At 55.2% G+C, this 19,623-nt stretch overlaps 3 protein-coding genes across 4 annotated transcripts; 1 reads left to right on the forward strand and 2 right to left on the reverse strand.

The window, feature by feature from the left end:
* Positions 1-1,660: 1,660 nt before the first annotated feature.
* On the reverse strand, positions 1,661-2,303 carry Pth2 (parathyroid hormone 2). Its single transcript, XM_032896043.1, has 2 exons — positions 2,071-2,303; positions 1,661-1,901 (listed from the first exon to the last, which is right to left on the reverse strand). Exons 1-2 carry the CDS (start codon positions 2,235-2,237, stop codon positions 1,727-1,729), a joined length of 342 nt encoding a protein of 113 aa, XP_032751934.1. The 5' UTR covers positions 2,238-2,303; the 3' UTR covers positions 1,661-1,726.
* A 2,550-nt stretch (positions 2,304-4,853) lies between these two features.
* On the forward strand, positions 4,854-7,010 carry Gfy (golgi associated olfactory signaling regulator). The gene is made up of 3 exons (XM_032896044.1): positions 4,854-6,012; positions 6,287-6,460; positions 6,817-7,010. The coding sequence occupies exons 1-3, from the start codon at positions 4,854-4,856 to the stop codon at positions 7,008-7,010; spliced, it is 1,527 nt and encodes a 508-aa protein (XP_032751935.1).
* Positions 7,011-7,294: 284 nt separating this feature from the next.
* Positions 7,295-19,139, reverse strand: Slc17a7 (solute carrier family 17 member 7). 2 transcript variants are annotated; one of them, XM_032893659.1, is made up of 13 exons: positions 18,947-19,139; positions 14,180-14,432; positions 13,584-13,658; positions 13,232-13,350; positions 12,845-12,959; positions 12,681-12,768; positions 12,453-12,539; positions 12,214-12,356; positions 11,292-11,441; positions 11,033-11,165; positions 10,249-10,359; positions 9,758-9,885; positions 7,295-8,664 (listed from the first exon to the last, which is right to left on the reverse strand). In XM_032893659.1, exons 1-13 carry the CDS (start codon positions 19,006-19,008, stop codon positions 8,371-8,373), a joined length of 1,758 nt encoding a protein of 585 aa, XP_032749550.1. In that variant the 5' UTR covers positions 19,009-19,139; the 3' UTR covers positions 7,295-8,370. The 2 variants fall into 2 exon arrangements, with proteins under 2 accessions (XP_032749550.1, XP_032749549.1); XM_032893658.1 differs by lacking the exon at positions 13,584-13,658 and having other exon boundaries at positions 18,947-19,138.
* Between the last annotated feature and the right edge of the window lie 484 nt (positions 19,140-19,623).

Raw genomic sequence — 19,623 nt, forward strand, 5'->3', positions numbered from 1 at the left:
CCCTAGGCTTTCTCCATCCTCCTCTCCTGCTTTGGAGGCTGCTGTTGTAGCCTCATCACAGTGCAGGGCTGGGGAGAGCTTGCCGTCCCGGAGTTGTGTCTTTGAGGCAGCAGACTGCTGCAAGGGAGGCCGTAGGTCAGTCAGAATGTGTGTGAGCAGGCAAGCTAGAAGCTTCTCTGACAGCTCCTCAGTGGCAACTTCACCAAACATGGGGCTAAGCAAGAGGCTTGCAGCCTCTGAGCCCTCGCACTGCCAGACTGCTCTGAATGGGTCATAAGCACCCCAAGCCAGGACCTTGTTGCATGTTCGGCGTCACTCAAGAACTAACACTGGCTCCATGGTTTACAATGCCAGGAGCCTCTTTGAGCCTTTGGACCAAGGTGGGTGCCACCCAAGAACACACACAACCCCTACACAAGCACGAATGCACAATATTCTCTGGGGCTGCCCCTGGAGCTGCTTAGATAACTCTCCAAAAAGGTGCCACCTGCTTTCGGTTTTGAGAGACAGTGTAGTTGGTATACAGTCGGCAGTGGGAGGATGTTACATGTTAAACACTCAGTCATCTGAACAGCTCAGCCATGGGAAGGAGAGTCAGGAAAGGCAGGCTGGCAGTGGGGCGCTGGGGGCTCGGAGAAAGATACAGAGGTTCAGCCTGGGGCCTTAGCCCCAAAAGCTGTTCCCAGTGCCCAGAAGGGGGATGTGAAGGGCAGAACAGACACTCGAAAGCAAGACCACGTGTGGAGCGGCGGATGGAACTAAATCAGACAGATGCTTGTGCGGAAGGACAGGCCAGGACTGGCCGTCAGGAGAAGGGGGCTGCTGGAAGAAGGTGGTAGTCAGAAAAGGGCCCTGCGGAGGAAGTGTATGGAGAAGGTGAGCACTTTGGCCGCACCCTGAGCTCTAAGGCGGTCTGATGGTGGAGACACGGGTCAAAACTCGGGATTTCAGAGTCTGAGGTATAGCCTCGCGAAACCCCGGATTCCAGCAAGCGCCGCCTGGCAACCGCTTCTGCGCGGTAGACCAAGGGAGAGCAGCAGGAGGCAACTCCGCCCTCACAGCATAAAAACCAATGAAGACTCGGTCCGCCTCCAGAAAATGCAAATTTTGGAGGGCGGTCTCCGTGACCCCACCCTCCTCTGCAGACCAATCAGGGCGCGGTCCGCTTGCTCCGCGGGCTCTCCGAATGGACTGGTGTCGTCGGGGACCCGGCCTCCGGGAGCTGCGGGCTCTGTTGCCTTCTCCCGCACCTGCAGCGGCCCGGCTCGGAACTCCTGGATACCTCCCCCAGCTGATAAACACGAGACCCCTAAGAAACCTCGACCCAGCAGGGGGATGACGCTTGCCTTTAATCCTAGCACTCAGGAGGCAGAGACAGGCGAATCTCGAGTTCAAGGCCAGCCTGGTCTAGAGTGAGTTCCAGGACAGCCAGGGCTACACTGTGAAACACTGTCTCGGAAAATAACCCCCCCAAAGAAAAACAGGCCAAAACAGAGCTAGATCAGGCAGGGACCCCTCAACTGTGACGAAAGGAGAGCAGAACAGCGAGGGAAAGCGGAGAAGACAGACTCGAGACAAGCCAAGAGGTAACCCGGAGGAGGAGGAAACCAGCGAGGACGCGGAGGGTCCGGGTTGCAGTAAGACGGTGGGGCCCCTCCCCACACACCCACAAGAGAGAGGCGTAGCAAGGAGGCGCAGTCGCAGTGTGACAGGCTCTTTATTAGGCTCAGGGCGCGTCCAGTAGCAACAGCTTCTGCATGTAAGAGTCCAGCCAGCGGCGGCGCTCCAGGGCGGCCAGCAGGCGCGCGCGCTCCCGAAAAGCCGCGTCGTCAGCTAGCGCCAGGCTGCGCCGAGACAGGGGGGTACCCAAGTCCGCCCAGCCACGGCCCGGGGCTCGCAGGCTGCGGGAATAGAGATGCAGTGATTGCGCGCTAGGCCCCACAGGCGACCGAGGGTCCCCACTGCAGTCTGATGCTAAGCACCCCTGCCTCCCAACCCCCGCGTGCGGTATCTCGCCTTCCCTTGGGGGTATCTCCTCCCTTCCCTGGGTATCCGGGATCTCACGCCTACCTGAACACACCAGCAAGGGGCAGAGCAACACCTGAGGCAGGGCCAGTGCCCCAGGGCACAAGCAGTAGAAGCAGCAAAAGCAGCAGCAGCCGCTCTCGAGGGCTCCTGGACATCTGGCAGGTCTCCATCACCTGTGGACACAGGGAACAGAATCTCAATGTCACCATCACACCCAGAAGCCTAGAGCCCACGGCCCAACCCCGCCACCAGCCTCCCGCAGGCCCCCCTACCGTGCAGTGTGCTCGGGCAGCTATGCTCACGCCCCCCTTATATACCCTCACAGCCCCCGCGGCGGCAGTGACGCAGGCTGGGCTGGGGGCGCGGGGTCACTCCACCCCACGCTCATTAGGAGCCGCCAGCGGTAATGAGAAGCCTGGTGGGGCCCTGCGCTGCCGTGGCCAACACCAACTAATTGGGACCCAGAGCCAGCACTGAAGAAGGGGGGTAGGGGGGACAGACAGAGAGGTGGACACAAGGGGTGTGTCAGAGGGATAAAAATAGAGGCTGGAGAGGGGGACCATCAGAGCACAAGTCGGGGACACAGAGAGAGGCAGGGAAGAGAGCACAGGGATACAAGGGAGAAGGACGGGGAAGAAATAACCTCCAGACAGAAGGGCGAAGATGGTGCCTAGGGAGGGAATAGCATGAAGGAAGAGAGGCTGAGGAGAGGATGTGGAAAGGACAAGCAGGCCCATCAAGGGAGCCAGGGAGGAGAGAGAGAGGAGGTGGTAGTGTGCAAACAGGTGAAGTCACCACCGTGAAATGGGACACAGGAGGCCTTGGGCTTCCACAGGGACGAGTCTTACCCCTCCCTACAAGGGAAATGGGGGCATGGTGAAGATTAGGGCCAACCTTTGTACCTGGCATGTTTCAAGGGGGCGCCCAAGGCTACCCCATGGTGTCGTATACTCAGGAGGCAGAAATAGAATCACTGCAAATTTGGGGCCTGTGTATGCTACATAATACTGTCTCAAAGAGGAGGGGGGAATAGAGAGAGAGAGACCCTCCTTCTGTATCGTGGGCAAGGGAGGTAGAGTGGGGCCTGGACTCCTACCTCCACAGAGATGAGGGACCAAACTTGGAATCCCAGACAGAAAGGTGGTCAAGGCAGAGCTCCCCACTCCTACATCCTAAAAACCTGGATTCTTCAGTCTGAAGAGAACAGTATGGCCTAGTGAAATTAGAGTGGAAAAGTACCGGGGATTTAGATCCTCAGATGTAGTGGGGGGAGTGGGAGAGGACATAGGACTCATTTATTTTTATTTATTTACTATGTATTTTGAGACAGGGTTTCTCTGTGTAGCTCTGGCTGTCCTGAAACTTGCTCTATAGACCAGGCTGGCCTAGAACTCAGATCCAACGACCTCTGCCTCCCAAGTGCTAGGATTGAAGGTATGCGCCAGCACCACCCCTGGCTTTTGTCTTTGGGTTGATAGTTTGGGGTTGTTTTTCTGTTTGTTTATTTTGTGTGTGTATATTTGATTGGTTGGATTTTATTTCTGCTTTAGAATTGCTGTAGCTCAAGCTGTCTTGGGTCTCACTATGTCACCCAAGCTGGCTTTGAACTCATAACCCTCTGCCTCCACCTTCCAAGAGCAGGGATCATAGGCCTATACCATCATACCAGGCCAAACTGTGGCTGAAAAGAGGTCATAGCTTGGTTCAATCCTAACTTCCTTTTCTACCCATCCATGAGGTCCTGTGTTTCTGTCCCTTTAAGTATCTCAGCCTGTTGCTAGGCTCTCAGGATTCCCCAGGGAGGGGACCAGGTGCGTCACCTGTCACCTGTGTGCCTCTGGGACCCTAGTGCCTGTTCCTTCCAGCGCCATTGCCATTCGGCAGCACTCCCTGCCTACCTCTTTGTTGAGAGCTGATCATCTGCCCTTGTCTTGGACATCACTGAACAGGTAAGAGACCCCATGACTCCAAATGACCCTGTCCCCCCACCCCAAGCTCACTCCTCCATCTCCACTGCACCACAGGAGTTACTGGGCCCCTAGATCCATCATCTGTAAACGGGCCTGAGCCCGCTGTCCTGTCTGCATCCCCATCAGGCTGAGGAGTCCACACTCCACATCCCTATTTCTTGAAGACCTGGAACTCTAAGATCCAGACATCATTGTCTAACCCGTGGTCCGTGAACCCATGTCCTTTCCCCTGTAACCCTTTAGCCCTGCTTGTAGGCCCCAGTATTCAAAATCTCTTAAGTACCTAATTTCTGGCAAGAACCAAAGACAGAGACCCGTTGCCCTCCACTCTGGGACTCAGAGCCCAACAGTTTGCTTCTCAGGACTGCGGAGTCTTCCTCCTCCCTCTCACTGAGTTTGGGCCCTGGCTCTTCATTCTCATCCTCCTCAGGTTTTAAAGCCTTTGCAGTCCTGGCCTCCTAAGAACCTTGGGAGAAGGTTGTCCTATGTCCCCTTGGCCATCTGACACCCTCTGAAGGTGGAGTCTAACATTTGTGGGACCTTAGAAAGGTGTCATGTCCCAGTTTTTCAGGGACCCCACTGGGAAACGTACTACCACTCCCAGGAATCCCTGAACTCCTGTATCCTTGGTTACCATCCCACAGCCTCCAGGGAGTTGCTGTTGGCCTTTGCCAGGGTCCCTGGACAGATCTGGTCCTTCTGGGAGCCGGTAGGTGTGGCCTCTGGGAATGGGCGTGGTACTTGAGTGGGCGTGGTGTTTGAGTGGGCGTGGTGTTTGAGTGGGTGCAGCTCCAGATGCTTTGGCCTTGACTGTTTCCTGCCTACTCCTTCCACAGCTATAAGCACCTCAGAATCATGCAGCCCTTCAGCCCCATCTTCTTCTTCCTCCTCTTTCTCCTTGATGGTCTGAGTTCCAGGGCAGCTCCCTCAGCCTCTCTGCCTGTGGGCCCTGATATCCAGGGGATGCTCCCGCCTTCTGGGATGCCCGCTGGTGCTCTAGAAAATGTCACTAGAGATCAACCTACCCCAGGATACTCTGCAGCCAGTTCTCCCGAGCACTCCCGGACACCGCCCTCAGCTTCCCCTCACGGCTCCGAAAAAAACTTACAGAAGACCCCCAGACCCAACCTCTCCCTTTCTCTAGAGACTCCCATGCCCGACCAGCTCACCTCAGTTGCAGAATCCCAGGGTACTTCACAAATGAGCCCCTCGACAGCAACACTTGCTAAACCTTCTGAGACCCCCAAACCAAACCTGACTGGAAGTTCCCAGTCTGAATCTTCTGAAACCCCCAAACCTAATCCCTCCAACACCTCACTCTCAGAATCTCCTGAGACTGTACACACTGACCCCACACCAGCTCTACACCATGAATCCCCTGAAATCTCCAAAGGAGATACCCCCAAACTCTCAGCTGGTGGAGGGCCCAAGATACCAAGTCCTAGCCCCACCCAATTCCTCAGCCCCAAATCCCTAGAGACCTATGACCCTGGTGCCACCAGAAACCTAAATTCTGCATTACTACCAATCACCTACCTTGACCCTTCAGAAAGTCCACAGTCAGCCTTTCTCACCACCCACAACTCCAATCCCACTGACACCCCCCAAACACAATTCCCCCCAGCCCCCAGCCAAAATGTAACAGAGATGGCTGTGACCTCTGACTCAGAAACCACCTCCAGTCTTCCCACCCAACCAACAACCTTCAGGGAGGAAGCCACCACTCCCAGTGAGCCAGGCTTGAGTCCCAGCCCAGAAGTGCCTACAGCCAGCCGAGTTGCCACCCCTGGCCTGTCCACCTCAGATTCCCTAGGGACCAAAGAGCTACATGTTCCCCAGAACTCAGGCCCTAAAGGGCCAGATATCCCTCTCCCCTCAGCACGGATTGCAGGACCCCCTGCTCCTCTAGAGCACCCCAATCAGGTAGCCCCTGCCGTGCCTCAGGCCCCTGAGAGACACAGCCGAGGAGACACAGTCAATACTATCATCGTGGTGGAGCGAGTGAAAGAGACCGGTGAGGGGCCTGAGGGCTAAGACTGGATCTGAGGGAGGAGGGCTGGGTCTGGACCTCTGGGTCTGAGGGAGGAGGAGTAAGTCTGTATCCCTGGGTATAAAGTGGGGGAGTCTGGAACTCCTGGGTCTGAGGGAAGAGAGTTGGGTCTGAAGGAGGAGGGCTGGATTTGGATCTCTGGGTCTGGAACTCCTGGATCTGAGGGAGGAGGCCTGGGTCTGGACTCCCGTGTTTGAAGGAGGACACCCTCAGCTTAGACGGTTGTGTCATCCCTCAGGGATGACTCTGGTCAGCCGCCCACGAGGCTCCGTCGGTGGGGCTCTGTGCCTGTTCTTCGCGGGGACAGGGATGCTGATTGGCATCTTCCTCCTGCTGTGGTGCCTCTACCGCCGGGCGTCCAGACACAGGTCCTTTGCACACCACCGGCTCCAGAACAGCGGAGATGAACCAGGTGAGTGCTCGCTCAGCCTAGAAAGACCTTTCGCTTGCCTGACCTAGAGCACCCTTTAAAGAACCCCTGTCCAAGGTCTGGTCCCAGCCTGTTACATCTGCAATTATCCCTCTTCCTCCTCCCACTTCCTCCTCCTTCTCTGTAATAGGATCTCACTGTGTAGCTCAGATTCCCAAGACAGTAAGCCCTGCCCAATTCTGTAGCACCCCCAAATCCAGGCTCGCCCGCCACTGCCACCTCCCCCCACCACACACACACACACACACACACACACACACACACACACACACACACACACACACACGATTACAAACCCTCCCATTGGCCAGCCACCCGACGTGCCCTTGTCCTTGCAGTCTTGCACCTGGATGCCCCGAAGGACCCGTTGGATCTCTACTTCTACGCCCCGGATGCGTGGGTGCCCTCGCACATCGCCACGCAGCAGCCACCTCCCACGCCCCCGCTGCCGCCCAAGCTGCCCCCTCCGCCTCGCGGGCCGCAGCGCCTGGAAGCCCTGTCGCCGGCCGCGCTGTCCCCCAACTTCGTCTGAGGACCGAGCTGCAGACCCGGCCCAGCTTCAACGCCTAGAGGGACCCCAGAGCCAGGCAGAACTTCCCAATAAACCACCTCGCCCACTGGAATCTGTGCCTGGGTGCTTGGTGGAGGGGCCGAGGGGACCCGGGGTCCAGAGGAGCGAGGAGGAGAGACAAAAACTGAGGTCCAGGGCAGTGGCGGAAAGCTGGGGTCCAGACTAAAGCAAGGGGGAAACTGGGATCTGCACACCCGGGCCGGAGGGATGAGGGCTCGTGTGACCCGCATCACGTGACAACCTAATCTGTACACCAAAGCATTTATTGGGAGTGGGGTGGGGCAGGGCAGGATTTACGGTCACAGAGACAGACACCAAGACACGACCCTGCCCCAGGAACAACCCTCTACTCCCAGCCCCGCTCCCTTTCCTGGGATTCTGTAACTTCTCTCACATACCCCCCCTCCCCAGATTTCTACGTTGAAAGAGGGGTGTCTGTGAAGGGAAGCACCCCAGATTTGGAATCATTTAGCCCCTGAGGGACACAACAAATGGCCACTGAGAAATCGAGGGCAGTCTAAAGCCACCCAGGAGAATAAAGTGCACGGGTTTGGGGAAGAAAGGGAGATCCTGAAACCACCACAGGGAGGAAGAGGTGGCCTCGAGCCACTGAATTAATAGCTTTGAGCAGCCACTACTTAGACCTGAAAACTGAGTCAGAAAAAGAGCACAGGGTGAGCAGAGCCATTTCGACCATTTCCCTGGACATTGATTGTACTAAGCTAAGGACAAGGCCCGGCAAAGTGTGCTGGTGAGGGGATGAGAGAAGAAAAGACTGGGGGGGACTTGAAACCGCCATTTTCCCTCAGAAACGCTGGTGAGAATCAGTCCTGGGAATGGCGGCGTTGATGGTTGGTTGAACCAACTTGGAAAATGCAGAGTGGTTAGGCGAGCCTTGGAACTCATAGAGGACGACCATGAATTTTTCTGAGTTGGGGACCACCTGAATAATCTCGGGGTAGCCTGAGAATCCCTGGGGTCTTGGGAAAAGGGGGTGAAACCTCAAAACCACAAGAAAGAGGTTGAACTGTCCATCCAAATAAAGCCCTGAAAGGGGAGATTTCAAACCACACAGGCGGAACAAGCGGAGAACAACTCTCAGGGGTGTTTGGGTATCCTTGAAACTGCTAGTGTGCAGCTTCACCCCTGCAAGAGGCAGTTGAGAAGGAGAGAGGGCTGGTCGGACAGCACTGGGCACAAGGGAAGACTTGCATCTTAAGCCTGAGGCAGGAGAGGAGTGGGGTTCCTCGACACTGCCATTTAGGCTAGAGGTGTATCGAGTGGAGGTCCTGGAAACTGCCCACCAGTGGGAGGCACGTGGTCAGTAGTCCCGGACAGGGGGTGGGGGCCTTGGAGGCTGAACTGTGCTGTGTGTGGCCCCGTAGGAAGGCGGAGGTGCGGGGGGTGCCCCCGGGGGCTCAACCTCGTCTTCCATTTCACTTTCGTCACTGCCAGCCAGCTGGTCGTGGCCAACAAAGCCACACTTCTCCTCGCTCATCTCCTCCGGCTCTGCCCACGGCTGTTTCTCTCCCGAAGCAAAGACCCCATAGAAGATGACACCTCCGTAGTGCACCAGGGAGGCTATGAGGAACACGTACTGCCACTCCTCCCGCGTCTGGGGGGCAGACAAGGCAGAAGGTCAGAGAGGGATGGATGCACAGCTATCAGTTCAGGGACTCTGCAGGGTGATGCAGGAGGATAGCCAGTACGGGCTACATGTCTTCAAAAATGCATATATTGGGAGTTGAAAGGTGGCTCAGAGCTTAAGAGCTCTTACTGCTTGCTTTGGCATGAGACCCAAGTTCGGTCCCCAGCATCCAAACGAGGCAGCTCAAAGTGGCCTCTGTGGGCTCAGCACTCACATGCATACACACAACTTAAAACAAATAGGAAGCCAGGAAGCAGAGGCAGGTGGATCTCTGTGAGTTCAGGGCCAGCCTGATCTACACAGTGAGACTCTTATCAAAAAAAAGTTGGTGAGATGACTCGGCAGGTTTAGTGCTGCCAACTCTATGACCTGAGCTCTATCCCTGGGATCCAGTGATGGGCAGAGGAAACCAACAGTTGTCCCCTGGCCTCTATACCATTCCATGCCACAAATCAGCTCGCACACATTAAGTTAATAAAAATAAATAAATTAATAAAAATAGATTTCTTTAAGAGCTCAAAGAAAATCTCTGAGTTTGAGGCCAGCCTGGTCTACAGAGTGAGTTCTGGGACAGTCAGGACTACACAGAGAAATCCTGTCTCGAAAGAAAAAAAAAAGGAGGGGTTGGGGATTTAGCTCAGTGGTAGAGCGCTTGCCTAGGAAGCGCAAGGCCCTGGGTTCGGTCCCCAGCTCCGAAAAAAAGAACCCCACCCCCCAAAAAAAAGATGCTTTAAAAAAAAAAAGGAAAGATAAAAGAGAGGGAAGAGGGTCTGGAGAGATGGCTCAGAGGTTAAGAGCCCTGGCTACTTTGCCAGACGTTCTGACTTCAATTCCAAACAACCACAGGGGGGCTCGCAACCATCTGTAATGAGATCTGGTGCCCTCTTCTGGCCTCCAGACATATAAGCAGTCAGAACGCTGTATAAATTTTTGAAAGACAGACAGATAGACACACAGGCAGGCAGACAGACAGACAGACAGATGACAGACAGACAGAAAGAGAGGAGGAACACTGGTTATCTAGAAGGTTCCAGGCATTCTCTTGGAGGGCTGTGCTAACCTTGTGCTTGGTCATTGCACCCACGATGATGGGGCACACCATCCCAGACAGTGTGCCCACGCCATTGGAAATGCCCATCAAGATGCTGGCATATCGAGGGGCGATGTCCAAGTGGTTCACGTTAAACCCTGGTGAGGTATCAAGGTAGCAGATGTCATACCAAATCCCCAACTCAGATAACCCATTGAATTGCTACACCACCCCAACCCCTGCTTTTCTGAGATTTTTCAAAAATTTGTATTTACTAATGTGTGTGGGATGGGGCAAGGATGTGAACGTGTGCATGCAGTGTCCATAAAGTCCAGTAGAGGGCGCCTGACCCACTGGAGCTGGAGTTATTGGAAGTATGGTAGCCGCTCGGAACCAAACTCCGGTCCTTTGCAAGAGCAGCAAGTATTTAAACCGCTCAGACATCTCTCTAATTCCTGAGAAAACCATTTCAGGGCCCGAGCTGATTTCAGTGCCCAAAATTGCCCATCTGAGGTTCTCACCAGAGATAGCAAAGCCACTGAAGCCCACAGCCAGGACCAGGAAGGAGATGGCCACGCCCTTGGAGTGTGAGTATCCGACCACCAGCAGCAGCGTAGCTTCCATCCCGAAACCTGAGGAGGGTCATGTCTCCCAAGTGTCCGTTGTGACTCCGTTGGCCACCTTGCCATTGGCAGTCTCGATCTCACCCCGACCCGCTTCTATCGACCCCTTCTAGTCAGAACTGACCCTGGTCCTACTAAACTAGAGTGGGTCCTGCTTCCCCAAGATCCAACCTAATCCATGCCTTTTGGCTGCTCTGCCTCAAAAGAGGTCATTGTGATCCCGCCTTGTGACCCAACACCCCATCTCTGAACCCTGAAAAGTCACTTCTCATAAGGAAGCTCAAGACCCCACTCATCTCTCCTTGGCTCCTGAACCCCACTCTCAGCTGATCTTGTGAGGTCCCCACTCACAGGCTGGTGTTCCAATGTCCCCACCCATGACCTGTTTCTCTAAAACGTCAATTATGTCCAGTCGCCTGTCTCCTCAGGTCCCCCATCCACAGCCCTCCCCACTCCCTAAGTCCGGTCTACCTAACCACCTGAAGGTCCCATCCTTCCAGTTCGGTGTCTTCTCTACACCATCCGGGTCTGCCTACCCTTCCACATGGTGGTCTCCAAACCTGACTTGGTGAAACTGTTGCACACCGCCCTTACTCCCTTTGGGTCTGGTCGGTCACGCCCTTGACCCCGTCTCTGCCCCGCCCACCAGCCCTCCCCTTTGTACTCTGCTCCACCCACTCACCCCCGCAGTTCATCAGCTTTCGCACATTGGTCGTGGACATTATATGACGACTGCGCAGGAAGTCGGCGATCTGGCCTCCGATGGGTACGATGATAGTCATGACAAGGTGAGGCAGTGCCGACACCAGTCCCACCTGTGAGAGCGAGGGAATGGGCAGCCTCTCCCTTTGGGTGACCACCACCCCCTCCTCCATACCTGCCTCGGGATGCAGACACCCTGTTCCTCACCCCCATGGAGCCCCCTACTCCTGCACCCTCACCTTGCTGATCTCAAAGCCGAACACTTCTTCAAAGTAGGCGGGCTGGGAGATGAGGAGCAGGTAGAAAGTCCAGCTGCGGCAAAAGTTGGCGACAATGATGGCGTAGACCGGCATGGAGGTAAAGAAGCGCCTCCAGGGTGTGTTAAACTTCTGTGGGGGGCGGGGAGAGGAGGGGAGAGCAGACCGTGCTAAGACAGATACCAGGACTTGGGAACTTTGTGTCCCTTCAGGGACCCCAAGATAGTTCACTGAAGCCTCTAGAATGGGCCACACGTTTCTTCTGGGGACTTAGGAATTCTAAAAATCCAGCCTTAAGGTCGCATTGCAAGGACGAAGGATGGGTCCTGACTCCCCAAGGCTCCTCAGGTGTCATGATAACCCATAAATGGTGAGCCCGGTAAAATGTCCATTCAATCACTCCCCAAAGTCAGCCACACCCACAGCAATATCTAGCAAAACTTCACATTCTAATCCCCTCTGCTGTTTTTAACCAGGCTTCCTGGGTGGCTCTAAGTCACCCACCTAGTACCTGCCATTCCTAAACTCCCATCTAATATGGAAACTAGCCCAGTTATTTTCTTTTTTTTTTCCCCTTCATTTTTTTTCAATAGGAATGCATGCTAGGCAGGAACTCTTTCATTGTGAAACCCCCGCAGCCCCTCACTAGGGGATTCTGGGAAAATGATCTACCACTGAGCTAAACCTCTAACCCAGGTTTCAGTTTTGAAACAAAGATTCAGCAAATGCCTAGCCCGGCCTTGAACTCATTTTATAGCCTGCCCTTGAACTTACAATCCTCCTGCCTCTGCACCATTTGTCCCCAGCCTTTTGCTTGGCAGTCCTTTGAGCCACACACACACACACACACACACACACACACACACACACACACCACCCCAGTCACGGTAGCCTCATGACCAACCGTAACAGGGTTCATGAGCTTGGCGCTCTCTCCGATGGCATCCTCAATGTACTTGCGCTCCTCCTCGGAGATGCTGGGGTGTAGTGCAGGTGACTCGTAGGAGACAAGCAACCAGAACAGGTACCAAAAGATCCCGAAGCTGCCTGAGGGGGGTCAGGAGGGAGATGGGTGTAGGGTGACATCTGTACTTGCTCAGACAGCCCCAGTGCCACCCAGAACCATGCATCTGAGTCCCTCACCATAGACATAGAAGACAGAACTCCATCCTGAATACTGTACCAGAACCCCAGCCAGAGGCATGGCAACCACTGCCCCAGCATAGGAACCTGAGGAAACAATGAGGGTAGAGAACAGACCTAGATACAGGAGAGTAGATCCTCATCCCTGAAATCTCTGCCACACCTAAGTTGAGATCACAGCTCAGCCCCCACTTACACAAGTGCTGGTCCCCAGCCCCTTCCTCTCACCGCAAAAGGCTGTCGTCGCCAGCCGACTCCGTTCTAAGGGAGGGGCCCATTTGCTCCAGATGCCATGGCAAGCAGGGTATGTGACCCCCTAGGGAGGGAGCACGGAGGTCAACAAGAAGAGGTGAGGTCAGAGAGGGGAGCAGGGCTTATGGGGCAGGCTTTACCTCCACCAATCCCTGAAGGATCCTCACGAAGATGACACAGCCATAGTGAACACGGGCTGCTGAAGGGATCAACATATTTAGGGTGGAGGTAGCCACAATGGCAAAGCCAAAGACCCTGTTGAGAAAGGTGGGGGGAAAAAAGAGTCTAGCCACGCCAAATATAGTGAGGTGTTTGCTTGGTGCTAGCCATTCAGCCTTCCACTGCTCCTAGGATTTCCCCCGTCCTGCCCACAACAGGCCCTGCATTTCACAGAACTGGAGATCACCTCCAAGATGTGCCCTCAAACAAGACCCTCCCAATTTCCCAGAGCCAAACACACGACCACACCCCCCGGCTCCACCACATACGACTGCAATTTCTGCCACCTTGAGACGCCACCACTGTACCTGTTGGCTGCGAATTTTTGGCAGATAAATCCTCCAGGAATCTGAGTGACAATGTACCCCCAGAAAAAGGAGCCATGTATGAGGCCGACAGTCTCTGGATCCCAGTTGAACTGGGCTTTCTGTGGGTCAAAATACACATCAAACTAGATGCCCTCCAAACTCTACCGTCCACTAATCAGCACCCACAGACTTAGCACCTCAGCCAATCAGCAACAAGATGCCCCACCCTCTACCCACCTCTACCAATCAGAGAGCTCAGTGGAGCTCCGCCCTTCTATGCTGCTAGGGCCTACCCTACCACTGTAGCTACAGGCGCTGCTGCCTAGAAGCTTGGTTCTACTTGCTTGCTTACCTCAGTATCCCCTCCCTGAATATCCCCAACTGTGGGGGTGACTGCCTCCTGTTTGTGGACAGACCTGTATGGGGTCTAGGCAGGGCCAAGAAGCAACTAAATTAGGGGAGTCCCCAATTACAATGGAGCAAAGGACAGGGTTTCAGGTAAGCCATAGTACAAACCAAGATTTGTTTTTTCTTTTCCCAGTCAAGTTAAAATAGCATAAATCTAAGCTTGGACAAGGCTTTAGGTGTGAGCCAGAACTAATCAGGTGGACATAGGCAGAGGTGAATTTGGAAAAGAGCTTGAGATAGCAGTGAAATTATTCAAGTGATCCGGGAACATAAACGTGAGGCATAAACGTAAGTGAAAGGGCTAGAAGGTCCAAAGGGGGCCATAAGCAGCGAACCTAATGCTATTGTTGTCGTTTCCGTAATCTGGAATGGAAAGGGGGCGGAGCTTCCTTTATATAAGGGCGGGGGTTAAGAAAGCCAGGAACCGGGAGTGGGGTCAGATCTATAATGAGGCACAGATGGACAGGACCAAAGGGTAGTAACTAGGGAGGAATGCGACCTGGACCACAGGCTGTGAGCAGGGCTCGGCAAAGCAGCTACCTGCACCACCACGTGGCCCCCACGGTGGGTTGTACTGTTGTTGACCATGGATACGATGGCCACGCCCAGGTTGCAGCGGATGCCAAAGCTGATGCAGAAACCCAGACCGCTCATGATGGCGATGATGTAGCGGCGAGGGAGGCCAAAGCAAGTGCAGTCCACCACGGGCGGGTCCCGCGTGTGCGTGGTCACTGGGCGCCCGTCGGCGCTCAGCTCCAATGTCTCCGCGCCTTCCTGCCGCTTCTCCAGTAACCTGCAGGGAAGCGAGAAGCAAAGACTCAGCAGTCTAGGCCCCTCCTCCTGGTGACACAGGGGTCTTAGGCTTAACCTTTCTTGGCTGCCCTCGCTATGACGCAGGGATCTCTGGAACCGGGTTTCCCTCCCTCTGTCCAAGAACTCAGGTTTCCTTCTCCTCCCTGTGACACAGGAGTGCATGGCAAAACCCACGTCTTTGGCCAGACCCAAAATCTGAGTCCGAATTCCTTCCAGTCCCAGGAGTCCAGGCCACCAGCTTTCTCCTGCCACCGGCGCTCTCCTGCCTCAACTCTGGGGTCAAGATCTCCAGTCGACTTCTCCGCAGCCCTCTCTCATCTCTCTCCACCAGGGAGTTATAGATTCTACACAACTCTTTGGAATCAAAGAGCAGATGCCTGCAAGCCCCCACCGCAAGGCTCCAAGACTGTCCCCAGCCCCCTCCAGCAGATGCAGATCCGAGTCTATTTGAGTCAGCAAAGGTACAAAAGAGAGCCCTGCGCAAAGGTGTCAACAGAGCAGATGCTTCCGAGCCATCTCGGCTATATATATCGACCCCCTCCCCCTCCATCTCCCCCTGTGGTTGCCCTGCCCTGCTTCCAGGTCCCAGATGTGGGGCTGACGTCCAGCTAACGCCGACTGAAGCCCATTCCCACAGATGTGGTTTGGGGGACTCCCTCGTGGGTTGCCGAATCCAGCAGTCCGGCTTAAGCATCCATCCCGGGGGAATCTGGAGTTCAGACTGTCAGCCTAGGGGGCAGGGAGGGGGAGTGATAGCTGGTGTCCTGGCAAGGGACAGATGGCCCTGGTAGGGAGATTGGCGCATTCATTCCCCAGCGTGACTCTCGCCTCCGCCCGATCTGCATCCAGGATTGAGCCTGTGATGATGGATAGGGCTCATGGAGGGGCTGCCTCCCAGCCCGAGAGAGGCTGCTGGAGACCGAAGAGCCTGACCTGGAGGCCGGAGGAGAGAGACCAGAGAGGTGGGGAGACTGCAGCAGCAATGAAAGACAAAGAGCTATGGAGAGTGGGAGTGGGGCAGAACCACGGGGGGGGGGGCAGAGACTGGGGCGGGGAGACCTAGTGAAGACTCAGAGAGAGAGAGAGAGAGAGAGATTAAAGATGGTGACCCAGAGGTAAGAAATCCAGAGTGGGAAGATGACAGAACCTAGGGAGAGAGGGTCAGAGAATGAGAAAAAGGGAGACAGAGTAGGAATTGACAGACAGGCAGTAAGAGACACACTTGTGAGGAGAGCGGAGAGCGCCTCAGATGCTCAAAAATGGAGAGATGAGGACACACTGAGGACGAATGATCTGAGGCCATGAAGTGCCTGAAGTGTGGGGACATTTAGTGTTCAGTGTGGCCCTTCTGAGGCGGGTAGGCAGGCAGGGGATCGGGCTGGCTCCCAGGAAGGGGCGAGAACAGATGGAGGCGAGGGAGCCGGGGACGGGGGAGGAGAGAACAGCCAGACGGGCTGGGGGAGGGGGGAGGACCAAAGAACACAGGCGACAGCCCCGTACTGAGACTTAAGGAGGTGGGGAGGGGCAGGAAAGAAATGGGGTGGAGTCGGGCGGTGGTGGTGGTGGTGACACACCCTTTGATCCCAGCTTTCTGGAGGCAGAGGCAGGTGGATCTCTGAGTTCAAGGTCAGCCTGGTCTACAGAGTGAGTTCCAGGACAGCCAAGGCTACCCAGGGAGGCTGAGGCAGGAGCATTGCTGCAATTTCAAGACCAGCCTGGGCTACAGCAAGTGAGGGAGGGCAGGGATGTGACCCAGTTGGCCTAGCATGTAGGAAGGTCTGAGTTCCCTCCCCAACACTACGTAAGCCAACTATATTAGCACACACGTGTAATCATAACAGAGGCAGGAGGATCAGGAGTTCAAGGTCATCTGAATTTGAAGCCAGCCTGTGCTAAGCCAGACTTTATCTCAATGAAACAAAACAAGCCGCATGGTGGTGCTCACCTTTAACCACAGTACTTTAAGGAAGAGGCAGGATCTCCGTGAGTTCTAGGCCAGCCAGGGCTACTGGGCCAGAGCCTAGAGCCTGTCTCAGAGAGAGAGAGAGAGAGAGAGAGAGAGAGAGAGAGAGAGAGAGAGAGGGAGGGAGGAGGTGGTCCTGAGGATAGAAGGAGAGAGGGGATAGAGGAACCAAGAGAAAGAAGAAAGGTAGAGGGGACACAGCCCAGGAGCTGGGAATCAAAGCCCCCAGAGTAAATAACATGGAGGAAGGACCCCACCTGCTCCCTTCCACAGAGCATTGGCCAGTGAGACTGGAGTTTGGTTCTGGGTTAATTTCTGATATTTGACTGACTATGAAACTATAGGTGTGAGTGTAACCCCTGATATCTGTCAGGTTTCTCTAAGCCACGCAAGATTTTCAAATAGGATTCTGAGTATCACACAAAATTAAAAAAAAAAAATTTAAAAGCCAGACACTACACATACAGGGACGTTCGAGTGTGGCCCGGTGGTGTGAGCCTATAATCCTACCACTTAGGGGATGAAGGCAAGAGGATTGAGAGTTCAAGGCCAGCCTGGACTGCAGGAGACCTTGTCTCAAATAACAAGAGTCACAGAAAACGCCTATCTCCTCTCTGATGACCCCAACTAGGACAAGAATTTGTTGAGGAACTGTGTCCCTTAGGTTAGGGTGGTGTTTCCCCGAAGGAAGACCATGCCTCATCTACTCCCTGGGTATCTGTCCATTTCCTGCGTCTCTGTCCCCCTACGCCTTGGCAGATTGCTGCTCTCCTACTGTAGAACTAGGAAACTGAGACTCCAAAAACAGATCTCACAGGTCCAAGGTCACACTCCTTCTGTGGGCCAGATCCATTCCTGGCCCCCAGCAATGTCCTACCCTGAGCCTGGCTATAAGAAGCCAGCAATGGCTGGCTCCTGGCTCCTCTACTTTGTCCTATGTCACCCTGGGTTACCTGGTCCGAGAGCCCCCACCCCCAAGCCAACAGCAGTCACCTCCAGGAGCATCTGTAGATCTTAGCTGGGTTTGGGGCTTGGGAAAGAGCTTGACATGTGTGCCATTAATAACCCCCACTGTCAAAGGAAACTCTGGGTTTTGTTTGCAAATAAAGGCTTGCCCCCTTCCCCTTTTCTGCTGCTTCTCCTGGCTCTGGGGTCTCTGAGTTCAGAAAGAGAAGGCAAGACTGGAGACCCAGAGGGGAGATGGAGAGACTGAGGGAGGGGGCCTGAGGAGCACCTGCCTCTTGCTGTCACCCCCCCAGCCCCCTCCACCAGCACACCCTTCTCTAACTCCCCTGACTTCACGCTGGTGTATTTTGAGAAACTCGTGAAAGGAGGCGAGAAAAAAGGGTGGGGAGGGGCTGGGAATTGGAATAGGAAGAGGTGAAGCTGTCTCAGCTCCCCCTCCACTGCTCCCCCACACCAACACCACCACAGACCACACTGCACCTCTGTCCACCCTCATCCCTCTCCTGTTACTAGAGGGTAGGGTTAACTTTGGAGGTGAGCTGCAGCAAGCCGGGCTATCACACTAGCATTAGACTCAGGTGGCCCAGTAAGATGGGCTGAGGAACACGCAAAGGTGGACCCGAGTCCTGTGTGGAGGAAGCAGGGTCTGAGGGCACCATGCCCACGAGGCCATCTCCTCCCCGCACTGTGTATAGATATTTTTAGGCTTCTCAAGAGCTGAGTAATTTCTCTGACTTGGAGCCAGAGCTGGGGTTGGGGGTGAGAGGCTGGGAGGTGTCCAGGCTACCTCAAGGGACACCGGGGTCACTAGAATCATGGCCCTTGGTGGGAGCAAATCTCACCCGGTTCTAGCTTTATCCCTTGGGAAGTCCATATTACTCCCAAGCTTAATTTGCTTCCGTGGCCTGAAACTCCCTTCATCCCACCCCCACCCCCGGAAGCTAGGATACCCCAGTTTTTTCCCTCTCAGCTTAACCCCCCTCAAGGACAAGAACCAGCAGCCCCAATCCGCTTTAGCTCCAGATTAACTGCCTCGAGGGACAGAACCTGAGAAAGAGGAGAGATGGAGAGAGCCAGGGTGGGAAGATAGCAGAGAGTAGTCAGAGATGCTGAGAGAGACGGAAATCAAAGTGGGGACCAGAGGTCCGGGGAAAGAGAGAGGCCGGAGACTGCAAGAGTCAGAGTCAGGACTGATGGACAGCTAGTGGGCGGCCGCATTGGCTCCTAATCAGAGAGAGGGGACAGACACCCAGAGGGAAGAGGGACCCAGAGATAGGAGACATATCTAAAGTAAAAGACCAAGAAGATCCAGGGAATAGGGAGGGGTACGCAATCCCAAAGAAAAGTCGAGCCCAAGGTAGGGTGAGGTGCGGGGGTGGGGGTGGGGGACGATGATGAACCAGGCAGGGTGGAAGGACAGCACCGACAGGACGGAATCCTGAACAGATGGGTGGGCCTCCCCACACTGTGCCTGGGTGTCGCCTCTCTTCTTCGTCTGTTCGTTGCTTTCGGGTGGAAAAGGGGCATCCTCATCCTTACCCTCCCAGGAACCCCACCAGGCTCACCGGTGCAGCCTCCCCAGGGCGCGCCCCGCCAGCTTCCGAAACTCCTCCTGCCGGAACTCCATGGTGGCTGTGCCCACGCGGGTCCCCTGCCAATCCCCCCGCCCGCGGGCCCGGGCGGCCGCGTCCGGGATCCCGGGGTCCGCCCCGGCCCGGCCCGGCCCCGCAGCTCCGCTCGGGGGGAACCAGGCTGCGAGTGCCCGCTGCCCAGGGCTGTAGCGGACTCAGCGTCGGGGCGGGGCGGGGCATCCACGCCCACCCAACGAGGCCCCACCCCTTGTAAGAAGGACCCGCCCTCTCCTTCCAACAGGCTACCTGGAGATGCTAGACCAGTCCTTATGTCACTTGGCTTGCAGGCTAGACCCTCTCTCCCTCAGCTCTCCCATCCTAGAGCCTCCACCTGTCCATTTCAAGACCACGTCCCTGGGATTGAACTCTGAGTTTGCCTCGTTCCCCACTATAAAACACTCCCCAAATAGTCTGCAGGTTCCAAGCCCTTTGAGTCTCTCCTTCCCAGATCTCTCCCCTTCTGAGCTCTCTTCCCCATCAGACCTTTGGCTCTCTCTCTCTCTCTCTCTCTCTCTCTCTCTCTCTCTCTCTCTCTCTCTCTCTCTCAAAAAAAAAAAAATTTTTGAGCGCTGCACGCCTTTAATTCTAGCATTTGGGAGGCAAGCAAGCGG

Source organism: Rattus rattus, chromosome 2 (genome assembly GCF_011064425.1).
Source record: "Rattus rattus isolate New Zealand chromosome 2, Rrattus_CSIRO_v1, whole genome shotgun sequence".
In the NCBI taxonomy this organism is placed as follows: Eukaryota; Metazoa; Chordata; class Mammalia; order Rodentia; family Muridae; genus Rattus; species Rattus rattus.